General features: G+C 34.3%; 2 protein-coding genes across 5 annotated transcripts; one reads left to right on the top strand and one right to left on the bottom strand.

The window, feature by feature from the left end:
• The first annotated feature begins 695 nt into the window (after positions 1-695).
• On the top strand, positions 696-9,439 carry LOC130809819 (protein EARLY STARVATION 1, chloroplastic). Its single transcript, XM_057675645.1, has 11 exons — positions 696-1,490; positions 3,835-3,911; positions 4,061-4,254; positions 4,454-4,493; positions 6,130-6,211; positions 6,326-6,403; positions 6,486-6,611; positions 7,317-7,438; positions 8,363-8,402; positions 8,515-8,589; positions 9,131-9,439. Exons 1-11 carry the CDS (start codon positions 1,198-1,200, stop codon positions 9,276-9,278), a joined length of 1,275 nt encoding a protein of 424 aa, XP_057531628.1. The 5' UTR covers positions 696-1,197; the 3' UTR covers positions 9,279-9,439.
• On the bottom strand, positions 8,796-16,292 carry LOC130809818 (O-fucosyltransferase 16). Of its 4 annotated transcripts, none has more exons than XR_009040935.1 (11): positions 15,818-16,289; positions 15,680-15,727; positions 15,459-15,549; positions 14,772-14,848; positions 13,762-13,850; positions 13,481-13,652; positions 12,963-13,144; positions 11,234-11,336; positions 10,714-11,045; positions 9,900-10,622; positions 8,796-9,313 (listed from the first exon to the last, which is right to left on the bottom strand). XR_009040935.1 is itself a non-coding variant. In XM_057675643.1 (10 exons), the coding sequence occupies exons 1-10, from the start codon at positions 15,992-15,994 to the stop codon at positions 10,172-10,174; spliced, it is 1,722 nt and encodes a 573-aa protein (XP_057531626.1). In that variant the 5' UTR covers positions 15,995-16,289; the 3' UTR covers positions 9,638-10,171. The 4 variants fall into 4 exon arrangements, 2 of the variants coding, with proteins under 2 accessions (XP_057531626.1, XP_057531627.1); XR_009040934.1 differs by lacking the exon at positions 8,796-9,313 and adding an exon at positions 9,638-9,781; XM_057675643.1 differs by lacking the exon at positions 8,796-9,313 and having other exon boundaries at positions 9,638-10,622.
• Positions 16,293-22,581: the final 6,289 nt, after the last annotated feature.

The following is a 22,581-nucleotide window of genomic DNA, read 5'->3' as shown; positions in this document are numbered from 1 at the left end:
GTAATTTTTTTAAAACTGTAAGTCGTATAAAATGTGCAACTTGACTTGATCCAATTACACAATTTATGCGACTTGTAATTTTATCGTAATAAATATTTTTTTATTTTAAAACATCGTGCAACATAATCGTAATCTCACTCCATGACATGTAAAAGGTATTGATATTTGACTGCTACTCCTAAACAAATAAACTGCCACCCCCATGACATAATCGTTCAATGTGCTGATACATGATACACGATACGCTCAAAGGAGTTTCAAAGAACTCTCTATATAGCTCATCATACATATATCAAAGCCTAATGATGTTATCTATTGTCCTCTTCTTAATATGATACTCTAGAAATTGGAAACTTACGCTTAGTCTCTTATAGATAAATCTAGCTATGTGTTTTTTATAACTGAGTATAAGCCTAAAATATGTAGGTCCACCAACTGGAGTTTAGTAATGAACCAATCTTGGTTAGGAGTCTGTTTATGTCACTTAACCCTAAGACAGAAATCTTTCACTAGACTATTAGGAGATATCAACATTGCTATAAGTATTAATTACGATTATTCTTTTATAAATTTGTGTTGATGTGATGTTAATTTACACTTGTTTTAGAAAGTACTTTCAAAAAGCGTCAAGTTTATTTTGATAATTTTGATTTGAAAAAAAAAAATTTTTTTTTTTTAAGAAACTCACACATCAACAGTAGGTCTAATTTGGAAACATATTTACAGGCTTACAGCCACGGATTTCTTGAATGCCCTAGCAAGTTACCACCTCTCTCTTCGAGCGGCGTCAAATGTGACTCGATAAAATGTCTCGAAACGCAGACCATTTTTCTTCTTCTCTCCACCTCATTATATTCTCTGTTTTTTTTCTAATTATTTTTTCCTCATTTTCGCTCTTTTTCCTTTCTATATAAACCCACATTCACATTAACGAAAAAACCTCTCTGTCCTTCGTTTTTTCTCTCTCTAACTTCGAGCTCAAATCTTTACTCTCGAAAACTAATTTCGCCATTTCTCTTTCTACATTTCTCAAACTTAGGGTTTCTAGAGATTAACATTGTTCATAAATAAAGCAATCAATTACATGATATTGTAACAAATTTCATTGCGGTTTTTTAGATTTGTAATCGATTCATTGAAATTGACATTCAAGCTGAGAGATTATCGAAGAGATAGAGAAAAAAACGGTATAATATAATGGCGGCAAGTTCCGCCGGTGGATTTACGACACCATTTTTAAGCATAAAGCTTCGTGGTGATTTCCACGACGACGTTTCATTCCTTCGAGTCCATTGCGGACGCTTCGAGTTCGGAAAAAAGTGTAGAATTATTTGCTGTTCTTCCTCGAACTCAGATGTTTCAAGAAATACTATGCATGGAGAAAAGAACGAAAAATGGCGGCAGTTTGATCGGAAGAAGAGTTCGCGTTCTACTATTGCGCGTACAGTTCGAAGACATGCTTTGCCTTCTTCACCTTTTGCTTCCCCTTCGTAAGTTTCCTATAAATTTCTCCTTCGCCATTTTGATTGAATTTATTATATTTTATTGAAAGTTCCTTTAATTGATTATATTTCTTTTTATCTGTGCTGGATTACGAACTTTTTTCACTTTTTTGTATTTTATGTTCTCAAAGTGACTGAGCTTTTTGCTCATTTGCTCTATTTAATCTGAATCGCGACCAACTAATTAGTTATATATTAAATCAACTTTGTATATTATAATTCAATTCCAATTTTTCGGTTGTTTTGCATTTTATTTCGCTGTATTAGCTTCAACATTTTTCGGAAATTGACTTATAAAAATGAGTTCATATATGCTCGAATTGAAACTGCAAAATACTTTTATTTACTTGTTGAATATGATTGTGGCCATTACAAAGGGAGGGATGGTCTTGGTGGCGTAATTAAAACGGATAATGCTGGTCCTTACTAGAGGAGGTAGGGTGTTGAATGTTGATATAGTGTCACCTATTTGCTGATTTTCTAGCGGATTGCTAATAGTAAAAACTTGATTATGGTCGATGTTGTGCGTTTACATATTGAGGGAATCGCGAATCAAAAAAGTAAATTAGCCGCCAAACACTGGTCATGACGGTGTATTAAATCAGGATAATTCGTGATTAGTGTTGATGTTTATCTAAAGTTACTACAAAGGGAGAACCGGTGGTATATAACTCAACAATTTGTTTAATCTCTTCTTGTGTGGATGTCTCTCTACATAGGGAGTCATAGTGATGTATATAACTATTTACTAGGATAATTATGGAATCTGAACGGTGTAGTTAACTATTTACTTGGATAGTTCTGTAATCTGGTCTTGTGTGGGTGTCCAGCTAGAAAGCCACTGATGGCTGTGTTTTCAATTTCGTTGTTTCTGCAGTCAGGAGCTGGTCGTTGGTAATGAGATTTCTTAGTTGCTGGTGAGCACTTAAGACTAGTATTTAGTTGGAGGATTTGATAGTATAGTTGTTTGATTGGTGAAAGTTAAAATGGTGTTTTGCGTGATTAAGGTTAGCTTGTTCTTCTATTTCAGAAATTTTCATTTAGGGGTTAAGGACTCTGGAGTTAATAATAATATGGAGACATCGTAGTTATGTTGCAATCAAAGTGAGATTAATTATACTTGATGTTTGAAGAGTAACATCGTCAGACTACAAGTTAACTTGATGGTTTATTCTAAAATATACAACCATCAAGTCAGGGTTGTTCTTGAGGTTCCTTTCTCTTGTGTGATGAGGTTAATATTGGTGACTTATCTGTGAAAATTTCCGCTATCACTTAACAAAACAAATTTTATCTTATGTAATGTTGCCGAAATGCAATTAATATGTAATTTATTCTTATAAACTTGCGCTGGCCACAACTTACAAGAACCCTCGGTAGTCTTGATAAATGGTGGAAGCTTCAAGGATTTACTCGATGTGACGTAGCACATTCTTCAAGGAAACCTAGAAATAGATGCTTTTAGAGTAAAAGATCGTCAACTTAGTGTGTCGTTGATTCTTACCCTTGACTTGTATCATTGGATGATGCCATGTGAATTGTCAAAACATCTAAAGTGTACCCCCTCTTCTCATTGAGAATCTGAGAATGTCTCATTTCTACTCTCCTTGCGAGAGATTGCTAAGTTCTTTGGGGCAAACTCATTGGGATAAAGCACTATGGGCAAACCTAATAATGAAAGTTTAGTACAACAAACTGAAGTAAACTGTTTCATACTTACTAGTCCATGTGTGTATCTTTTGTATATGAACCAACATATAATGTTTGCAATTAGAAATCAAGGGTTACTACCTCTTTGACCTTTGTTATAAAAAGGGTATTACTGCATGCATTTGTGACCCCCTTAGGTGGAAGCCATTCTAGGGGCATTGGGGGTAATACAATGTAATGTTTAACCAAAAGACATAACAATTAAACTAACCCCTTGCTGCCTTGCTTAATATCTGGAATTTTTTGGAGAAAGTTTTGTTAGAAAATGCTGTCAATTTTTTCCTGCATGATTGTTGCGCTTTTGTTGCCTTTGCTGCTGCGGTCTCAGCTGTTTCAGCAATATGTTTCTTAACTTTATGGGCTACAAATTAATAAAAATGTATTATATTGTGTATAATATCAGCAATAAAAACTTGAATCTTTTAATTTGAAACATATCATATTGTTTTTGTTAACAACAGTGTAGTGTCAATTCTTGTAAAAAATGGTGCAGTTTTCTGCTGCTAATTTTTCTCCCTGATTATTTTTCATGACCAAATCACCGTTTACTTAGAATTTACTCCATGTAACTCAGGTCCACAATCTCAGTTTTCGTTCCTAATCATCTCAGCTTTTATTGCAGAGTTCGCTACCGTTCTAAACCTCGCTGTACTCCACGTAACTCAGGTCCACAATCTCGTGACACACCACCCAAAAGAGGTATCTAGAGATGTATCCTTTTTTCTTTGATGGCTAACCACTGTGGTTTTAAAATTAATTTACGTGGACTGGGTGGAGGTTAATTACTGGGGGCCCAGATAAATTGAGTCATCATTGTGCTGAACATATTTGTTGTCTCTCTATCGTAGATACTGGTATTGCAAATGAGAAAGATTGGGGCATCAACTTATTAAACGAAAATGTGAATGAAGCTGGCATCAATGAAGATGGAAGCTCCTGGTATCGTGAAGGCGGGGAAGAACTTGGTGAGAATGGCTACAGATGTAGGTGGACAAGGATGGGTGGGCAATCTGAAGATGGCTCCTCTGAATGGAAGGAAACGGTACAGACTAAGTTTTGTATGGTGATTACATCTAGGATCAAAAACTTTTGTTTATTATAAATGAGTGGTGATGAATAAAATTAAAGCATATAATATGAGGAACTTCATTTGCAATTTATGTTTTCAATACTGAAAAGAATGTTGTAATGGTTCACTTGCTACTTCATCGTTCTAATTAATTTGTTAATTTCATTGACAGTGGTGGGAAAAAAGTGACTGGACAGGATATAAGGAACTAGGTACACAATTATACCCTTGCGAAAACTGTGTATCGCTTTTGGTCATTTCATTAATACTTATTGGGCTGTTGTACCTTGAGAGAGAATTTCTGTCCACGCTTACAACAAAGTACAAGAAAGAGCAGACGTATTGGATGTACTTATTCAATTTTTGATATTTTTAACTATTAAGAAAATGCTTTTATGTGACTTGTCCTTCTGTGGAAAATTGGATAAACAATGGAACAATTACTTCACCTTCATACAAGCTTTATCGCTTTGTTAATGATCCAATACTGAAGAGTGTCCTGTCAAAACATTGTTGAACTTTCTTTAACGTTTTTGTACCATGAAATAGTATGCTGCATTGTGTTGAAATCTGAACTTGAACTTGTTGCTGAGTTGGTGGGTTGTGCTTATATGGATCAGAAAATACCACCACTAGAACAGCTAAGCATACTTCCCCCTGTTACTAGCAGGTTTTAGTAGGTTAATACAACCAGAATAGGTGCTATCCCTAAAGATATATTCACATTTTGGTAATACGAAGTCATGTCGATTAGTGAACTGCAGAAATGGCACAGCTAATGTCCTTTTTGTCCGAGTATGTTGATTAGTAAACCATTTGTAAGTTTTAATGAGGATCATAGGTTTTGCTGGTGTCATTGGACTAAACTTCATTTCTGAATTTCATGCACTCGAAGTATCTTTCCTCAGCAGTCTTAGAACGGAAGCTAGCAAGTTATAATTTTGGTGTGTTGACTACCGGAGTACTATTAAAACAAACATCTTTATTTTTGTTCTTCCCCTTTTGGTGATTAGGTTTTAGGAGTGCAAGTTGTTTATCTTTCTTCAAAGAAGTAAATAAGTATTATACTCATGCTCTACAACCTTTCTTATTATAGTAATGGTTTTAAGTAGCGTTAACTTACTGCATGTTGAATTGAAATCTTCTGAGCTGCAGAAGACACATATTTTATCTGATGATGTGGATGGTGCAGAACTTATATGGCTGAAAGGGATGATGAAAATTGACTGACATAATTAATGGAACTAATGTAAAACATCATGTCAAGTCAACTGCCATCCTTTATGTGACACCACGAAAATGTATGCTGCCTCTATACCTGCTTTGTGGACTGTATCTTTACCACGAAAATCTTCTGAGCTGTAGAAGACACATATTTATTATAGTAATGGTTTATCTTTACCACAACCAACATTTAATAGGGTTATAGAATGGTTATTTGATTGATGATATCTGGCCTTGTGATGCCTGTGTACCTGCTTTGTGGACTGTATCTTTTTCCCATGCTAATTTTGTTATTCCACTCTTGTCCTACTTGTTTGCCTGTTGTGGGCTTGTGATGAATTTGTCCTTTCTACTTTTCATCTCCATGGTTGATCAGTAGCGCTTGAGTTCTAATCTAAATCGTGTTTACTCCCTTTATTTTGGGAATGTGACATTTGAATATTTAATTTCATGTTCTACTTATGTCTTAATTCTTGTGAGAGAGCCCATTGGCGATTGGGATCGAAGAACTTTATATGTTAACTGTTCTCATAGGCATGTATGCTTTTGACTTGTGTCTGGGTCCTATGATTCTGTCAACCTTCAGTAGACCTTGATTTGGGTTCTCAATTTTGCAAATTAAAGGTGTTGAAAAATCTGGAAGAAATGCTGAGGGAGATTCATGGTGGGAAACATGGCAAGAAATGCTGCACCAAGATGAGTGGAGGTGAGGATTTCTGCCCTTTAAAGAGGAGTTTGCTTCTCATACCTCTTAATAATCTTTTCATTTCTGATGTCATTTTGAAATGCCGAACTGATCAAGTTATTGCTGCCTTTTCAGTAATATAGCACGGATAGAAAGAAGTGCCCAGAAGCAGGCTAAATCAGGCACTGAAAATGCTGGATGGTATGAAAAATGGTAAGATAATAGTATTAGAGATGTCTAGCCCTATCAGGTTGGTGACAATAGTGAAGTCTTTTGTTTTGTCAATTTCCTTCAGGTGGGAGAAATATGATGCTAAAGGCTGGACTGAGAAAGGGGCACACAAATACGGCAGACTGAATGAACAGTCGTGGTGGGAGAAGTGGGGAGAGCACTATGACGGAAGAGGATCTGTTCTAAAATGGTTATTACTTATTACAAATCTCTTATGAAATTCTTCTATTTATGTTGTCTTCTCTGGCTCAGTGTAACATAATTTGCTAGTTAAATCACCTTTTGCATTCACGATTTGCTCAAAATGGTCCAAAAGTAGCATAGATTGCTTTTATCGATTCAGGAATAGCAAATCGGGAGGAGATTTGCAAATCATTAGACAATGTCGGCTAACTGTAAAGAATTAAGCATTCAAGCAGCTAACATGCTCATAACTGTAAAGAATTAAGCATTTAAGCAGCTAACATGCTCATAACTGAAGGTATTTGTTAAGAGGGTGTTGCATATACCTAGAATCACATATATAGAACAGAAATCGACTTAATCTCTGCCGCACACTATCTAACTTCTTGGTCGGTCGATATGAACCTCGGTATCTAGTGCTTGCTTTAATGTAGCAGAGTTTTGTGTTTATATCTATGATGCAATTGAGTAGTGATAAATAGCAGACAAGACTCTGGAACAACTTATCTTGGAAGTATCATGAACGCAACTTAGGGGTTTGTGCTCTTCTTATTAGGTCTTTGTTTCGAGTAATTATCCTTGCACGGTTGCACCTATATTGGGGTAGGAAGGCATGACACAGGTTGGCATGTTTCCATGTTTAGGTTGCCTGCTCTTGTTTTTTGGCTGTTGAGTAATGAATATTTAGCAACTATTCTTGTTCTGTTTGCAGGACAGATAAGTGGGCCGAGACAGAACTTGGAACTAAATGGGGAGACAAGTGGGAGGAGAAATTTTTCACTGGCATTGGTTCTCGCCAAGGTGAAACTTGGCATGTATCTCCAAGTGGTGAACGTATGTGACATTCCTTGGCTTTATTTGGCTGAATTTCATACTACCTCATTTTGATCAAATGACTCATTTGATAATGTATCAATATGAAGAAAAAGGGGACGGGGACTACACGGGACCATCTGGGAGGAATAAGTAAGGAAAAAAATTAACAACTTAAAGAGCAATTTTGTTAATAGTTGAGTTTCATAAGGGCATAAGTAGCACAAAAATATTACTAATAAGCAAATGAAACATTTGATGTAAATATATCAAATAAGAAAATGAGATATTTGATGGGCAATATATCCTTGTCACTCTATCCTATTAGCATATGACCACCTTAAACCTCTATTTTAATTTATACCTTCATTCCTTAAAAAAGTTTTTATTTATCATTTTGGGTGTTCTATTTGTTTTCGTAAAGAATATTTATATTTATGTTTCTAATTTTGGATAAAAATAACCTTATTCATCCTCTCTATAATATTTTTATAATACTTATGGACCTCATATATTTTCCACTAATTTTATTTTAATATTTTTATATTTCATATGATCTTCGCATGTTTCCCACTTAATTTATAAAAATATTTTTAATTAGTTGTAATTTTAATCCTCATATTTTTTCTCTAACTTTCTTTTAATATTTTTTTAATGCTTTTGGTTTCTACTTTTCTCCCATCAAATTTATTATTCAATTAAATAACATTCACTAAGTAAATATTTAATTTTTCTTAATTTCCGTAAACATTCCTTGTGGGAACTTCATTAGAGAACGAAGGAAGTATATTTTAACTGTTTTGGTTTGGCGAAAAACATTTTTTGGAGTAGTTTGATTAAAATAGGAGGAAATATCTTTTTTCTTTGGCGTGAAATTACTCATTTTAGTTTCATTGCGTTGTATGACTGTGCAATTAAATTTCCTTGTCTGCTTTAAATGCGCAGGTTGGTCTAGGACATGGGGTGAAGAACACTTTGGAAACGGGTATGGAATATACACTTGTGCTATTATTCTTTAGCATACGGTAGACCATTATAAGTTGGATATCAGCATATATGTACCATCAATTGAACATCACAAAATGTCCTTTTCTCAGCAAGGTACACAAGTATGGCAAAAGTACAACAGGAGAAAGCTGGGATATAGTGGTGGATGAGGGAACCTATTACGAGTAAGACTACTGCCTTTGACTTTGCATTTTCAGTTTTTTCCTCTAAGGGCAACAAAGTCTCTTACGATGAAAAGTTAACACAGTGAAAACTGAAAACCAATAAAGTTGACCAAGCCTCATTTTTTTTATTTTGGTCTGACCTCCTCAATTTGCATCGTCTCTTTTTTAAGCAGTAGTTCTCTTTCTTTCTTGTCTCATTTACCAACTTTTGCTAACTACAAATTAATTTTCACATTTCAAATTTTAAATGCTTTCTTAAGTGGATAGAAGTGTAACATCTCATTACTCAATGCGCTTATATATCGCTTTCACCTAAGCAAGGTTTGAAAGGGTTAAGCACACTCTTACAAATCATGATATCAACTAGATTATTCTGAATTGATCTTTAAGAGCAAAATTATCGGGAAAAAAATTAGTTTAGATTCCTGCCCATGTAGTCGCTTATTTTTCTCTACTTTTCATGTAAATATCTTATTATTTTCCTGCCTTTTTTGAGGTTTTATGTGATCTCAATTATAACGAATTCAATTGCTTGTGATAGGGCTGAACCTCATTACGGATGGGCAGATGTGGTAGGAGATTCAACACAGCTGCTCTCAATCCAACCACGAGACAGACCACCAGGAGTTTATCCAAATCCTCCTCCACCACCCATTGATGGTGGTTCAGACATGCCTCCATCTTCATGACAAAGGGAAAGCAAATTTTCCTTTGATTGATTTTCCTGTCAAGTTTAGTCTGATATTTAAACTCAAATTAATTTGCTTCGTTTAAAATAGTTTCTAGCGGATTCTCCTATGATTTATCAATTCTTTTGTCAATAAATATCTCTGGGTTAAAAATTAAACTGCAGAGTTTTCTACTTCCTGCTTTGTTCATCTCAAATTAAAACGAGTACATATAACAATATTCAGTTCACAAAGTCATTAAAATGTTGTTGAGACTTTGAATTAGACAAAATTTGAGGATTAGATAGTAAAATCAAAAAAGTTGTCTTTTGATAGACCCTAAATAGTAAAATCAATTGCAACTTTAAAGTGAAACATGATTTGATAAACCATATTAATGTATATTAAGATGGAACTAAAGAACCAATAATTTTAGACTTTATTACGAGTTAACATGAAAAACTTCCTTGGAACATGGAAATTAGACAGGTGCCATTACTATCAAGATCGAGCCCTTTCACCACCTGGTTGTGCAGCATTTAAAAAAATTTACCAACTATTCTGATAGCTAAAAAAGAAAGTTTGGCAAATGTTAAACTACAAATGACAATATCTAACCTGTAAAAAGTAGAGGCTACTTACCTAACAATGTAGCCGTATCCCATCAGAAAGGGAACAGCAAAGCGAGACTTTTTCCAGTTTGGTATAATGATATCGCAATTCCGTATGTAGTTGGGAACTTGCAGACTGTAGGGCATATTCTTTGGATGAACACTTAGTTGCGAGCTCACTCTTAACAGCTTAACTTTGTACAGGTATTGTGAACGCTAGACCTAACAACTTCAGTTAACCATGCAGCCGTCTGTGCTTATCCCAAAACAAAAGATGAAATCCCTTTTAAGAAACAAAATGGTCTAATCCGATAACATATCTTCTAACTCTGGTTCATCTGTCGAAATTCCATCATAATCTAACATGGTCTCGCCCAAAGTCTCATTCGCTGGCTGTTTCTCATGGAAAAGTACATCACCATCGGTATCTGGATCTGTCACTTCCATATCGTCATCAGCATCATGATCCTCAGTGTCCAATTCTTTCCTGGCTGGATCCTTACCCATCCCGTACTTCCGAAGACTGGCATCTCTCATTGCCTTTGCATCAGAGATTTCACATATACATGCAGCTGGATTCTCATGAAACTCACCTCTACCTGGTCTCACCTCATGCGGCAAACCCATGAACCCTCTCTGGTAAGAACGGGCCTTCAATGAAAACTCTTCCCAAGTCATGTTACCGATGTTCATGAAGAGCTTATATAGTTTTTTAGCATTGGGGCGGATTGTGGGTTTATGACCAGAATACCTCCTGAAACAACAGATGAAATTAGTTGGAATGCTTCATTGAACACTTCATCGGACATTTTTAACAATTCAAGATTTATACAACTGACAATTACCTTCGTCCTGCTAGTATCTTTGCCATATTTCCATTGTTGTTGGTAACAAAGACGTCACTTTCATCACAAACGATAAAGTCAAGTGCTGCCATGCGAGAAGAAAACTTTGAGAATGATTCTAGCTCCTGTTTACTTGCAATTGTATCCTTGGAATGGAAATTGGGGAAGAGCGTCTTCAGTGGAGCTAATGTTTCTTCTGCTCGATATACTTCGCCAGATGCAACATAAATATGAACATCTTTGCCGTAACCTAAAGCCCTCAACATCAGCCCCACTTCCTCCGGAGTAAGTGGACATCTCCCTTGCCTCCTTGCCTTGTCTGGATTACTTCCCTGCATAACATCAAGACCAATCAGTTTCCTTGCAAAATTTCATAACATAGTATAGCCGAGCAAGTTGTCCACTGTCTTTTGACAAGCAATTGCATAAAAGTGTAAAAAAAAAAGCACCCACTCGTTCAAATCAGAACAAATGTCTTTATTTTACCAAAACTCGAGCAATAAAAGCCCAAGAGACTTACATGCAATGTTTTCCACCTCTTCCTTATAGCACCCAATTCTTTTCTTTCTTTGTCTCCTCCACCATAGTAGCATCCCGAGAATGCAAGCATATCAGGTTCAAACCTGCAGCAGAAATTGATAATGCATCACATTATCCATTGATTCTTTCACAAAATACTCCCTCTGTCCCAATGAATTTGCCAAAATTTCTATTTTTGGGTTATTCCTATTATTTTGCAACATTTCTATTTTGAGTAATGGCCCCACTAACTTTTATAATTCTTATCCACTTATCTTTCATTCTCACTTCTAATCTATCCACATTTTAATATCTCCATCATTTTCTTAATACTTCTGCAATAGCAATATCAAAAGGACCAAGGAAGTAGATTTCAAGACTTCTAAGTTCTAAATACATGACATTCTCACAAACACAATCAATTGTTTACCAATAAAACATACTCCCTCCGCCTACAGGTATACATTCGGATCATCGAGTCAATTTTGGGTTATGTGTTTCAAGTCGATTCAAGGTCTTATGTCCACACTGGTTTTTAAATATTTTTTCATTTTGAAGTCGGGTTTGGCTAAGAGGTCGGATATATATCGAGTCACCGAATCTGTATTGAACACCCCTCCGCCCCACCGGATTGCAACACATGTTTTCCTATTGTGAAAGCTTATGTGTAGAAGTGTCAAATCGCAGTGCGAAGGAGCAAGCACATAACAAGGAGACAATCAACATGCAATGTAAAAGTTGAGTGCACTTAAGCTTAAACTCGTAAATTGAAATCACGATTACTTATGCTTTCAAAAGTACTAGACTTTTAGTTGACATGTTCTGACTTCAAAACAATCATCAGTTCTAACCTCAACTAACTATATGGGTTATGCCAGATGGTTGGCATGATAAGTCAACAAGTACCGATAAGATTGAGGCCTACAAAAAAGAAAGAAGGATTGAGACTTAACACTATATTTGGATCATGGGATTTGAAGGGAAAAAAAGGGGACGGGTTTGGAGAGGTATATTTTCCATTGTTTGGATACCAATTTTGGAAAAGAGGAATTTGAAAGGAAGGGATTTGTTGAAAAAAAAAAAAAAGACGGAAAATGGAATCAGAATCATAGTTTCCTTCATTTTCCTTCTATTCCCTCCAAAACAAAAAAGGAAGACTCTCATTATTCCTTCACCTTCCCTTCCCGTTCCCCTTGTCTTCCCTTTAGGTCTCAAGATGCTATGAATAGTAGTGGAAATGTGAATATTTCGATTGATGAGTGGACATATACTTTTGAGGGATAGAATTTGAAATAAAGATATAAGAAAGGTTTAGGGCCTTTGGGCCAAAGGTACGCTTAAATAATTTGATCTTAATGTACAAGCAAGAAAAAAAAGGAGGGAGAAAGAACTTAAAAACAATAAGGGGGGTATAGGCCAAAGGTCCCTTTAGCCTCATTTCCACCTCAAATGTACCCCGCAAATCTCAGGTATCGATGTAGTCGATACAGCCTAGGTTGCTTGAGGGAAATATGCTAAGCAGCTAGCATCTCATACTCTCATTATGCCTCACACATAGATGCATACACACCATGAAATTAAAAGGATAATGTGTTCATAAAGCATGTGCGGTCAGATGATTTAAGCCAAAATTCTAACCCTTTCTCTTCGTTATCTCTCTATTTTGAATTACATGAAAACGAGTATCAACTGCAAAAAAACAAAAGATACCCCGGAGATAATAGCTCTACCTTAGATGGAGAGCAATAAAATGCTTGCCCATGGCCCTCATTCTTTGTACCAGCAATTTGCCCATGTCAAGTATGGGACTAGTGAACTTTAATGCATGGTAATTAACTCTACATCTTAGCTTTTGAAAATCTGTTTCCAGTCGATTAGCAAGCCTATAGTCAAACTTGGTAAGCCGGACAGCCTGTGCCATTATGAAAGATGGACAAGAATTAACGTCAAAGAGACTCTAATGAATAAGCCATGTGAATGAAAATGGTTCTGAAAAATCCTGGTTGATCATACAGTCTGAAAGTAATATTTTCGTATAAATATAAGCAGGAAATAAACAAATGAAAATAGAGGCATGGAATATTCTTATCAGCATACACAGCTATGTTAAATAAAATGCCTAAAAGAGAGATGTGTGTATGTCTTTTCACTTGTTAAGATCATTTTAGAAAAAAGCATGCCACTAAAAAGCTTAGAGAAACAAACCACATTCAGATAAAACAAAATGAACGATATATAGAAGACTTACATGCCTTTTCAATATAACAGGTAAAACTCGCTTTTCATAGCATCTTTCATTGCATTTTCTTGGAACACGCATGGTTGTGACTTTTGGACCATTTGGAAGTTCTTTCAAGATATTGATGTCATTTGATAGGGAGGATATGAACCAATCAATATCAAAGATGTCCTCAAAATTACTGCAAACGTAGGACAGTATATTATTATCAGCATGAATTTTTTATAGACGTGTGAGTAAACATGTAGGAAGATTTTGTACAGAGGATATTATTATCGTATAACACGAACCTTGCATCTTTCCAATAAGATCTCTGATCCAACTTAGGCACAACTAGAGTTGCATTCAAAATACGCGCTGCAACAACAGCATCAATTATCTGCCAGAATTTTCACATATCCAGCCCAAAGTCAAATACTTAAAATTTTCTCCAAAAAGAGATGGTACTACATCCTAACAACTAATAGTTCACAACAGATAAAGGATGCATACTTGCAAGTTCAAAGCAGATAGGATTGCAGAACTTAGATTAGTTACAAACCCCTTAACATACAAAACTATTCCAATACTTGTAATTATGTGGAGGAAATCACTTATACTGAGATCAAAAGGCAGTTTAGAATCCATACACTCCAGAAGCAGGACTAAACTCTACACATCAGCTTCCTCCACAGAGATTCATTGAAGTCTATAGTTTGAAATTCCTAACAAATTTGCACTATCCAATGTTAAACAACCAAGTGAAAAGGGATTCATTCATTATGCGTACAACGAGCACAAAATTCAAGAACCCAACAACAGTGCCTAAGACATCTTGAGGCGGATTTTACTGTATCCTACTCGAGACTTAACTTACATATCCAAATTCTGAAAAATCCCCAACACCTAATGACCACAGAAGAAAAGTGAAAAAAAATAATACCCATCAATCATCATCCTTCCTACTTCATAAATGCCAAATCTTAAGATAGCAGAATCAATTTAACTCCAAACCTTTACGCTCCTAGCTATGTTTCACAAATTGCTCAAGAACCGATCCAAGAAATTATTGTTTTGTAAAGACCAGCGCAATATTCAAGAGATTCATGTGCAAATAAGCAAGGTATTCAAAAAAGAGCAAAGTTATTGGTGTTATGAATAAGAGCCTAACACCATTATTTAAGCAGAGATTAGTAAACTTAATCTTCAAGCAGTACATACACCTTATGACAAACAAACAACATGTAAATTACAGGGCAAATAAAATAAATACCATACACAGACCACTCAGTGCAAAAAGAACAAAGTAACTTGAAAATACCCCTGTCCGTTGTTGATTTAAGCCTCCACTAGTTGCAATCATCAAATACCGATTTCGACGTGTGATAACTTCAGCTTCTAGAAGAAGAAAGAAAGCACATATTCAAACAAATGCAAGATGACCAATTATTAGATATTTCACATAGTTCAGATTAGTAATCACAAGACTTTCATCAGAGCAGATTTGCACCTCACTAGGCGCTAGGCATTTATGTAAACCACAACTAGATATTGAGGTTCTAGAAAGCGGAAAGTCTTATCATACATGTAAACCAGTACCAAATTGGTTGTGGTTATATTTCCACTGTCGGTATCTATAGCATTTTTAGTGCGGTTTCAAAGATTAAGGTATTTAATGACACATATAGCTTATTTCAAAATGATAAGACAAAAAAATGAAGCAAGTTAATATTAATAACAAATACTTCCACTACTAATTTTCAATTAAACAGTAGGACACATGAAAATGACTGCTATAAACTTTTGATTTTTCCGCAAATACGTAAATGAAGATATATCTAGCATTTTCTCTATTTACAAGTCTTGACAACAGTGTACAAATCAATATCTATTGAACTTTGAATTTTTCCGTAAAGAAGTGAATAAAGACATCATATAAGCGGCATATGGCTAACAAAAAAAGCAGCAGATATCAAAACTTAGAGCATTAAGAGATTGAAACACATACTTAGGAATTTACTGGTGGCATTGCTACAACCATAGAAAAATTCAGAATCTCTACACCTCCAAATATCATATTTAGATTTTCCTCCACTTGCCTACAGTTGAATCGCAAGAAAATCATATCAAATAAAACAAAAACAATCATCAGATCCAAAATCAAAGAATACCTCAACAGAATTTGCAAAAAATTACACAAAAAATCCGACAATAGAAGAAAGCCCTAACCGGAACAGAATCGACGGAAACTCCAATAGAAGCAACAGCATCGTCAATCTAAACACAAATAAAAAAAAGAGAAATGAAACAATTACGAATCAAAAACACATAGCGATTCAAATATTAAAACAAGAAAGAGAAAATTACGGAAGCGGAAATCGAGTTGCGACCGCGATTATGCTGGAGTAGACGAGAAGGATGGGGAGCGAGAAAAGAAAGAACGAAGAAACATAGGAAAAAAGCTCCAACAACGGCGGTAATTGCAGGAAAAAATCGGCGATTATTATTGCTATGTTGATAATGGCGGCGCCGATGAATCGCCATAGATATGGCGGCAAAATGCTTCGTGGAAGAACCGCGCCACAGTCAATACCTTTCCCTTCTTTCTTCTTTCTTCTTTCTTCTTTCTTCTTACTTCTTTCTTCTTTCTTCTCTCTCAAAGAAGATGGAGCTCTGGAGGAGGAGAGAGAGAAAGAATGACGAAAAATAATGAAGAGAGAGAGGAAAGGAAAATGAAGAAAAATAGGGGGGAAATCTAAAATAGTAGTTAGTAGAGATATGAGGGAAAGGAGAAGGCTTTATTTGGTACAGAGGAAATGGATGGTTCGATGACGACAATTTGATTCTCTTTTCTGCGTCGTTTTTGAGGCAATTTGTAATCAGTGTGTGTGCCTCAGCCTCACTGTAATAGGAGAGGAGTAGTTGAGTTGAGTACTTGAGTACAATGCCATACTACACTCAGGACCAAAGCAAATACTCCATATTAGGATTTTTTTAATTGATTAAAAAAATTGCATGTGAAAATATTTCATTTAACACTAATACGTATAAAATTAAATAGTTTATAGTTGAATATCCGTTTGTAAGTAATAAGAGCAACACTAAATGCATATCATAACCTAACAGATTTATTAAAAGCATTGTAAAAAATGAAATCTTTTACGAAAAAAATAAAATGTAAAAAGAGTAAATTAAAATATAATAGATTTATTAAAAGATAAAATTTATACTCCCTCCATTATTTAAAGAAGTTCCCATTTATCATTTTGGGTGTTTTATTTATTCCCATAGAAAATATTTTCATTTATGTCACAAATTTTGGACAAAAATAATTTTATTCATACTTACTTTAATATTTTTATAATACTTACGTACTCCACATATCTTACACTAATTTCAATTTAACATTTTAATATTCCTTATGGTCCCCACATTATTAACTTTATAAAACTAATATTTTCTTAGCTTGTGGTCCCATATTTTTTCTACTAATTTTCTTTTAATATTTTTTAATACTTGTGGTCCTTACTTTTCTCCAATTAAATTTATTATTCAATTAAATAATATATCCACTATTTAAAATATTTTATTTTTCTTAACTGTCGTGAACATTTCTTTTGAAAACTTCATTAGAGAACGAAGGGATATATAATATAAACGTCAACTTAAATACAAAGTATAGCATACTTCCAAGGTGCATATCAATTAGTAAATTAGTAGAAACAACGTGAAACTATTATTGTCTTATCACTTCAAAAAAAAATTGTTTCCTTCCACGCTTAATTATATTATTGGCCATGCTTATATGTTATGTGAGGTTAAAGTTATTCCTCACGCTTAAATAAGTGTTGGAAAAATATTAACATTATTAAATCAAAAATTATCAAAAAAATGCAACAGATAACTTAAAAAGAGATTTTTTTTTACTTACAATCGTCTTTTGAGAGATTGTTTCTCTAAGAGATGCCTATCTTGAGGTCCATCCCATTACAATTAAATATTTTAAAATATTAAAAACTTTATGTTACTACTCTATTAATTGCGCATGTCTCAAATAGGCATTTAAGATACCTAAAATAGAAGTTTAAGATACTACAAGTAAACATTTAGGATATCTCATGTATGTCAAGTTAAAAGTTTAGTTCACAATATGTCAGTAGAGATTAGAAGTATGTCATGTAGAGGTTTAGGCTACTTAAATTTAAGGTATGTTGAGTATGGGTTAATAATATGTGAAGTAAATATACATTTTAAATAATAAACAAATAATTATAAGCACACAATTTACAAAAATATTGAAAATATTTCAATAAATTCAAATTTTAGTGTTTCATAAACTTCAAAACATCAGAAATTTCATCATTTTTAACATTAACTACTGTTTTATACTACAATTTTCGTAAGCTTTTTACATAGTTCTGTTAACAACCACTTATTCTTTGAAATGCATTTTTTGGGTCTATTTTTCTTACTTGCTTTTGTTATTCTCATGTATTACAACATTTCCAGTCCCCACAGCAATAATTAGATGAATTATTGGGGTCTTTTATATATTAATATGTTTGAACATTTAAACAAATTTTTGCGTCCTTACGTAAGAGAACTCTTGGGGTTTCATTGAGAGACGTGCTTTATATTTAGGTTAAATAATTCATCTCATATATATTGTAAGAATATAAACTCTTTATTTAAAGTCGTCTCACCAAAAAATGCATCTTATACATGGGTTAAATAGTCCATCCAATACACATTTAAAGAATACACTCTTTGTTTGAGGTCATCTCACCAAATGTTTTTTCATTACAGCCGGTCTCATGGGAAACGACTCTCAAACCTAGCCCATTAAAGCTTAATGCATACTTAGGGGATGTTTGGTAAAGGTTTTTTCTATGTAGGTAAAGGATTCAATTAACTTATAAGCTTATTTTTTGTTTGGTATCAAATTTGGTTAAGCAAATCCGTTACTTAAGGGTAACAAATAACCTCATTTTGTTTCCTCTCATTTAACAATGGTAACAAATTCCCTTTTTTCCCTCTTTCTATCTTGCGAAATTCAGAAACTTCGGTACACTTCTAGCATAACTTTGTGTTCATCACCTGCACTTATGAAAATCAAATTTCAGCCCATGTGAATAATTTAGAATAATATATTTTATATTTTTTAAATCTAGTTTTCAGTTGTAGTAGACCCAGTAATGTAGTGGAAAATTAAAATTTATTTTTGTTTTATATTTTTTAGGTTTGACTTTGTTTGTTGTAAATTATTGTTCATCACTTTGATTACTGTAGAGGCAAATAGCAAAATAATGGGAAACAATGTGTTTCCCTTACCTAATTATACTAAACAACTAATTACAATAATCCTTATCATTACTGTTACCCTTCTTTAATACTAATCTTTCCATTTTCTTTCCACTCTTTATACCAAACACCCCTTATTATATCCTTATCGCCTATTTACATCATCCTTAATGCCTACTTATCGTAGCCTTAATGTCTACTTACAATATCCTTAATGCCTATTTACAATATCCTTAAATGTTTACTTACAGTATCATTTATGCCTACTTACATCAACCCAAATGCCTATTTACATCATTATTAATGCCTACACTTACAATATCTTAAATGCTTACTTACAGTATCCTTAATACCCATTGAGTAAGCATGTAATACTTCCAATATCTTAAATGCCTACTTACAATATCTCTAATGCCCACCGAGTAAACGTGCGATACTTAGAATATCTTAAATGTCTACTTACAATATCCTTATTATCCACCGAGTAACATACTCTATATTTTCTTTTATGGTCCGACCCAATTAGAAATGGTTTTGTAACACCCCTACATTTTCGACCCCTTGTATGAAACCAAAACCGTAAAGGGCGGGAGGAAATTCGGGTATTACATTAAAATAAAATAGATAAAATAATAATAAACTTTTAAAATGTCACTGAAAATTTCGGCAGCGTCTGCCCTAAAACTGTGCGCCTTTGTAAAAAAAATAAAAGTTATTAGAATCTAGTAAAGGCATCAACGGCCTATCAAAACTATATCACGGCAGAATGAAATCGTCGCCAGCTTCTCATGTCAAGCGTGGATCGTGGTTCCAATGTAAAAGCTTGTGTTTCAAATGACAAAACTTTTAAACTAAAACATACAAACCAGAAAATTATGCAGCGGAAATAAACTTATACAAATGAAGGTCGCATGCCTCTCAAAACATATACAATCAAGCAAAACATAAAACTTTGGGGTTAAAACCATGAAAACATTATTATAAACATAAGTTGCACGCTCGATCCCCCATATGCAATGCACGAGAGACTCTATAACCTGTTTAAGTCTATCTATGATCTCCCTGCTGCTCAACGTAAGACGGAAATATCAAACGTGTCATCACAGGGCCATCATAGAAAGAGCCATTTAAAACAAATCAAACATGTACATGTCAGAAACTAACATCATATCATAGTAAGGCATAATTAGTATCAATAGCGTGTGTCATAATATGAGGCTGATTCAACAACACTCTAGGTGCTAATTACAACCACTAAACATCAATTCTTACTTCTCACTGTCATTTCCATCTTCTTCACTTCTTTTCGACTTCATAATTTCTTGGTATCACTTCAACCAAGAGCTTAACCACTTTCAAATATCTATCTATATATGTGACTAGAGGCTACCATATTGGGGTTTACAAGACCCACATGGCAACACCTCAACCAAGGGTGGTGACGGGCCATACCAGCACCCAATGGTAAAGCATGATCACACCCCCGTACAACGACCATATATAGATGGTCCTACCTTCGGGAACTAAACCCACTGGGGTACCCTATCCATTGGAGTCACAATAACCAAACAAATTTGATATGAATCTCATCAATAAGGGACTCATTCCCATTACAACCAACAACTTTCTTGCTCCATCACAAAGGGACTCATTCCTGTTCAAACTAACATAAGTCAAACTCATCAATAAGGGAGTCATTCCCATTCAAACTAGCAATAATTAATCTCATCAATAAGGAAACCATTCACTATTCAAACTAAAGATAATCAATATCATTAATAAAGGACTCGCTCCCTTTCAAACAAATAACAACCAATATCAATAAAAAGAGAATCGTTCTCATTCTAAATCATTATCAGCATTTGGCATACTAGTACCATTCTCTACCAGTAAACTTGAAAATCATATAATCAATAACTTCGATATTTCATTCGACGATAATTCATAAATAGTGTACAACATGTGTTTTAAAACAATTCAATATCGATAAATATACAATGCAAGATGCATATAAGGGTTAATTACTGCGTGTATGTACCTGCAAGCGTCACTGCATGACCAAAAGTTACAAAAATAACCCAACTAAGGTCCTACTTTCCTCTTATGAACTGGGAACCTATATAAATTAGGAATAGAACTAAGAACCTATATAAATTAGAAATAGAACTAATAAGTTCCCTTAACTACTTTGTCATACCAGCTAAAAAGGCCCAAGTAACCACTATCACCCATTCAACATGAGTTTTTGATTACTCTAGCACGCACACAATTCATTCAATACAAGTCAAAATCATTAACTCAACACAACATGAGTCCTTTCACCAATTTAAAAGTAAAAGCATGTATAAATCTTTCCTTTTCATCAACTAATTTTGAGTATATCGGTTCGCGTTACCCAAAAATAACTAATCACAACTAAGCCTTACAATTTTAATATAACACTTATTCAAAGATAAGGCAAATCTTAGAGTTATCGAATCGCGATATCATTTGTTACATTCTCCAAAGCTAGAAAGAACTGTAATCAAAACATCACAGCAAGTAACTTTAGCAACCATCGACGATACGTTGACATTATGCTCTTGGCTTACTAACATTATGCATTATGACTTCAATAACAACCTAATGAGAGTACTTGTAATTCACAACAATTAATAACTATTATTCTCAATTTAACAACCAAAATCACTTTCATAGACAACTAAAATCATCACCATTACTAATTATCACAACAATAACCAATCGACTAAATATTAAAATAACTTTTAAGGTTATTTAATCAATCATCACCAAAATATAGCGTAAAACACACATCATTTGTAATTTCATTTCTAAATCCAAATCCTACTCATTTCATGTTCAAAGATAATACTTTTAACCATTTTCCATTGCAAGAATCAATAAACTAATACACCACCATAATGTAACACATGAAAGCCTACACTATTACTAATTTCAAAGATAACACCTTTAATTAATACTCATAGTAAAATTCAAAGAAACTAACACACAGTCAACACAACCCATAATTTTTAATCACACTTCAAACCCTAAGTCATAAATATGTTCAATTCATCCATCAAACTCTTACCCACAAAAAGATTCAATGAACTTAACACAAAACCAACATCAAACTCAATACACTTAATAAAACTCCAAATAAAACTAGAAAATTAATTAGAGAAAAGAGAAGAGATGGCTCATAAAAGTGAAACTAGGAGATGAACAAGGAGGTAAGGTGGTTTTAGTGGTGGTGGTGACTCACTGTGCGTAATGGGGAGAAGGAGTCGCATGGACTGTCCCCTGTTGGCGGTACAGTAGCCGAGCTGCTGGTGGTGGGGAGATCTACAGCTTGCTGCTGCCGTAAGGGAGAGAGACGCAGCCTTCTTGCTGTTGGCTGCCGTGAGGGAGGAGAGAAGCAGCCTTCCTGCTGCTGGCTGCCGTGAGTGAGGCTGGTGATGCTGTTGGGAGGCTCCAAACGTGAGGTTTGAGGGAGTATGGTGTCACAGGGAGAAGAGGAAGAGGGAGAGGGAAGAAGGAGAGAGTGACGGCTAGTTTGGGGCATTTGGGTTTTCATGCCTTATTATTATTATTATTATTATTTATTTATTTATTCATTTATTTATTTAATCTAAATTCATTTTCTTGCGAGACTCAACTAAGAGACTCACCTTTTGTGTACTCGCACATTTTAATAAAAAAAAAATATTTGACTCGAACTCTTTATATTAGAAATCGTAATTGTATTTTTAATATAAATATATGTTAATATTTAAATTCGTATATGAAAGGAATTTATTAAAACTACTTCTAAATTAATTTAAATAATT

Source organism: Amaranthus tricolor, chromosome 4, assembly GCF_026212465.1.
Source record: "Amaranthus tricolor cultivar Red isolate AtriRed21 chromosome 4, ASM2621246v1, whole genome shotgun sequence".
Lineage (NCBI taxonomy): Eukaryota > Viridiplantae > Streptophyta > Magnoliopsida > Caryophyllales > Amaranthaceae > Amaranthus > Amaranthus tricolor.
Note: the sequence above shows the minus strand (reverse complement) of the source record. Positions and strands in the feature narration are given on the sequence as shown.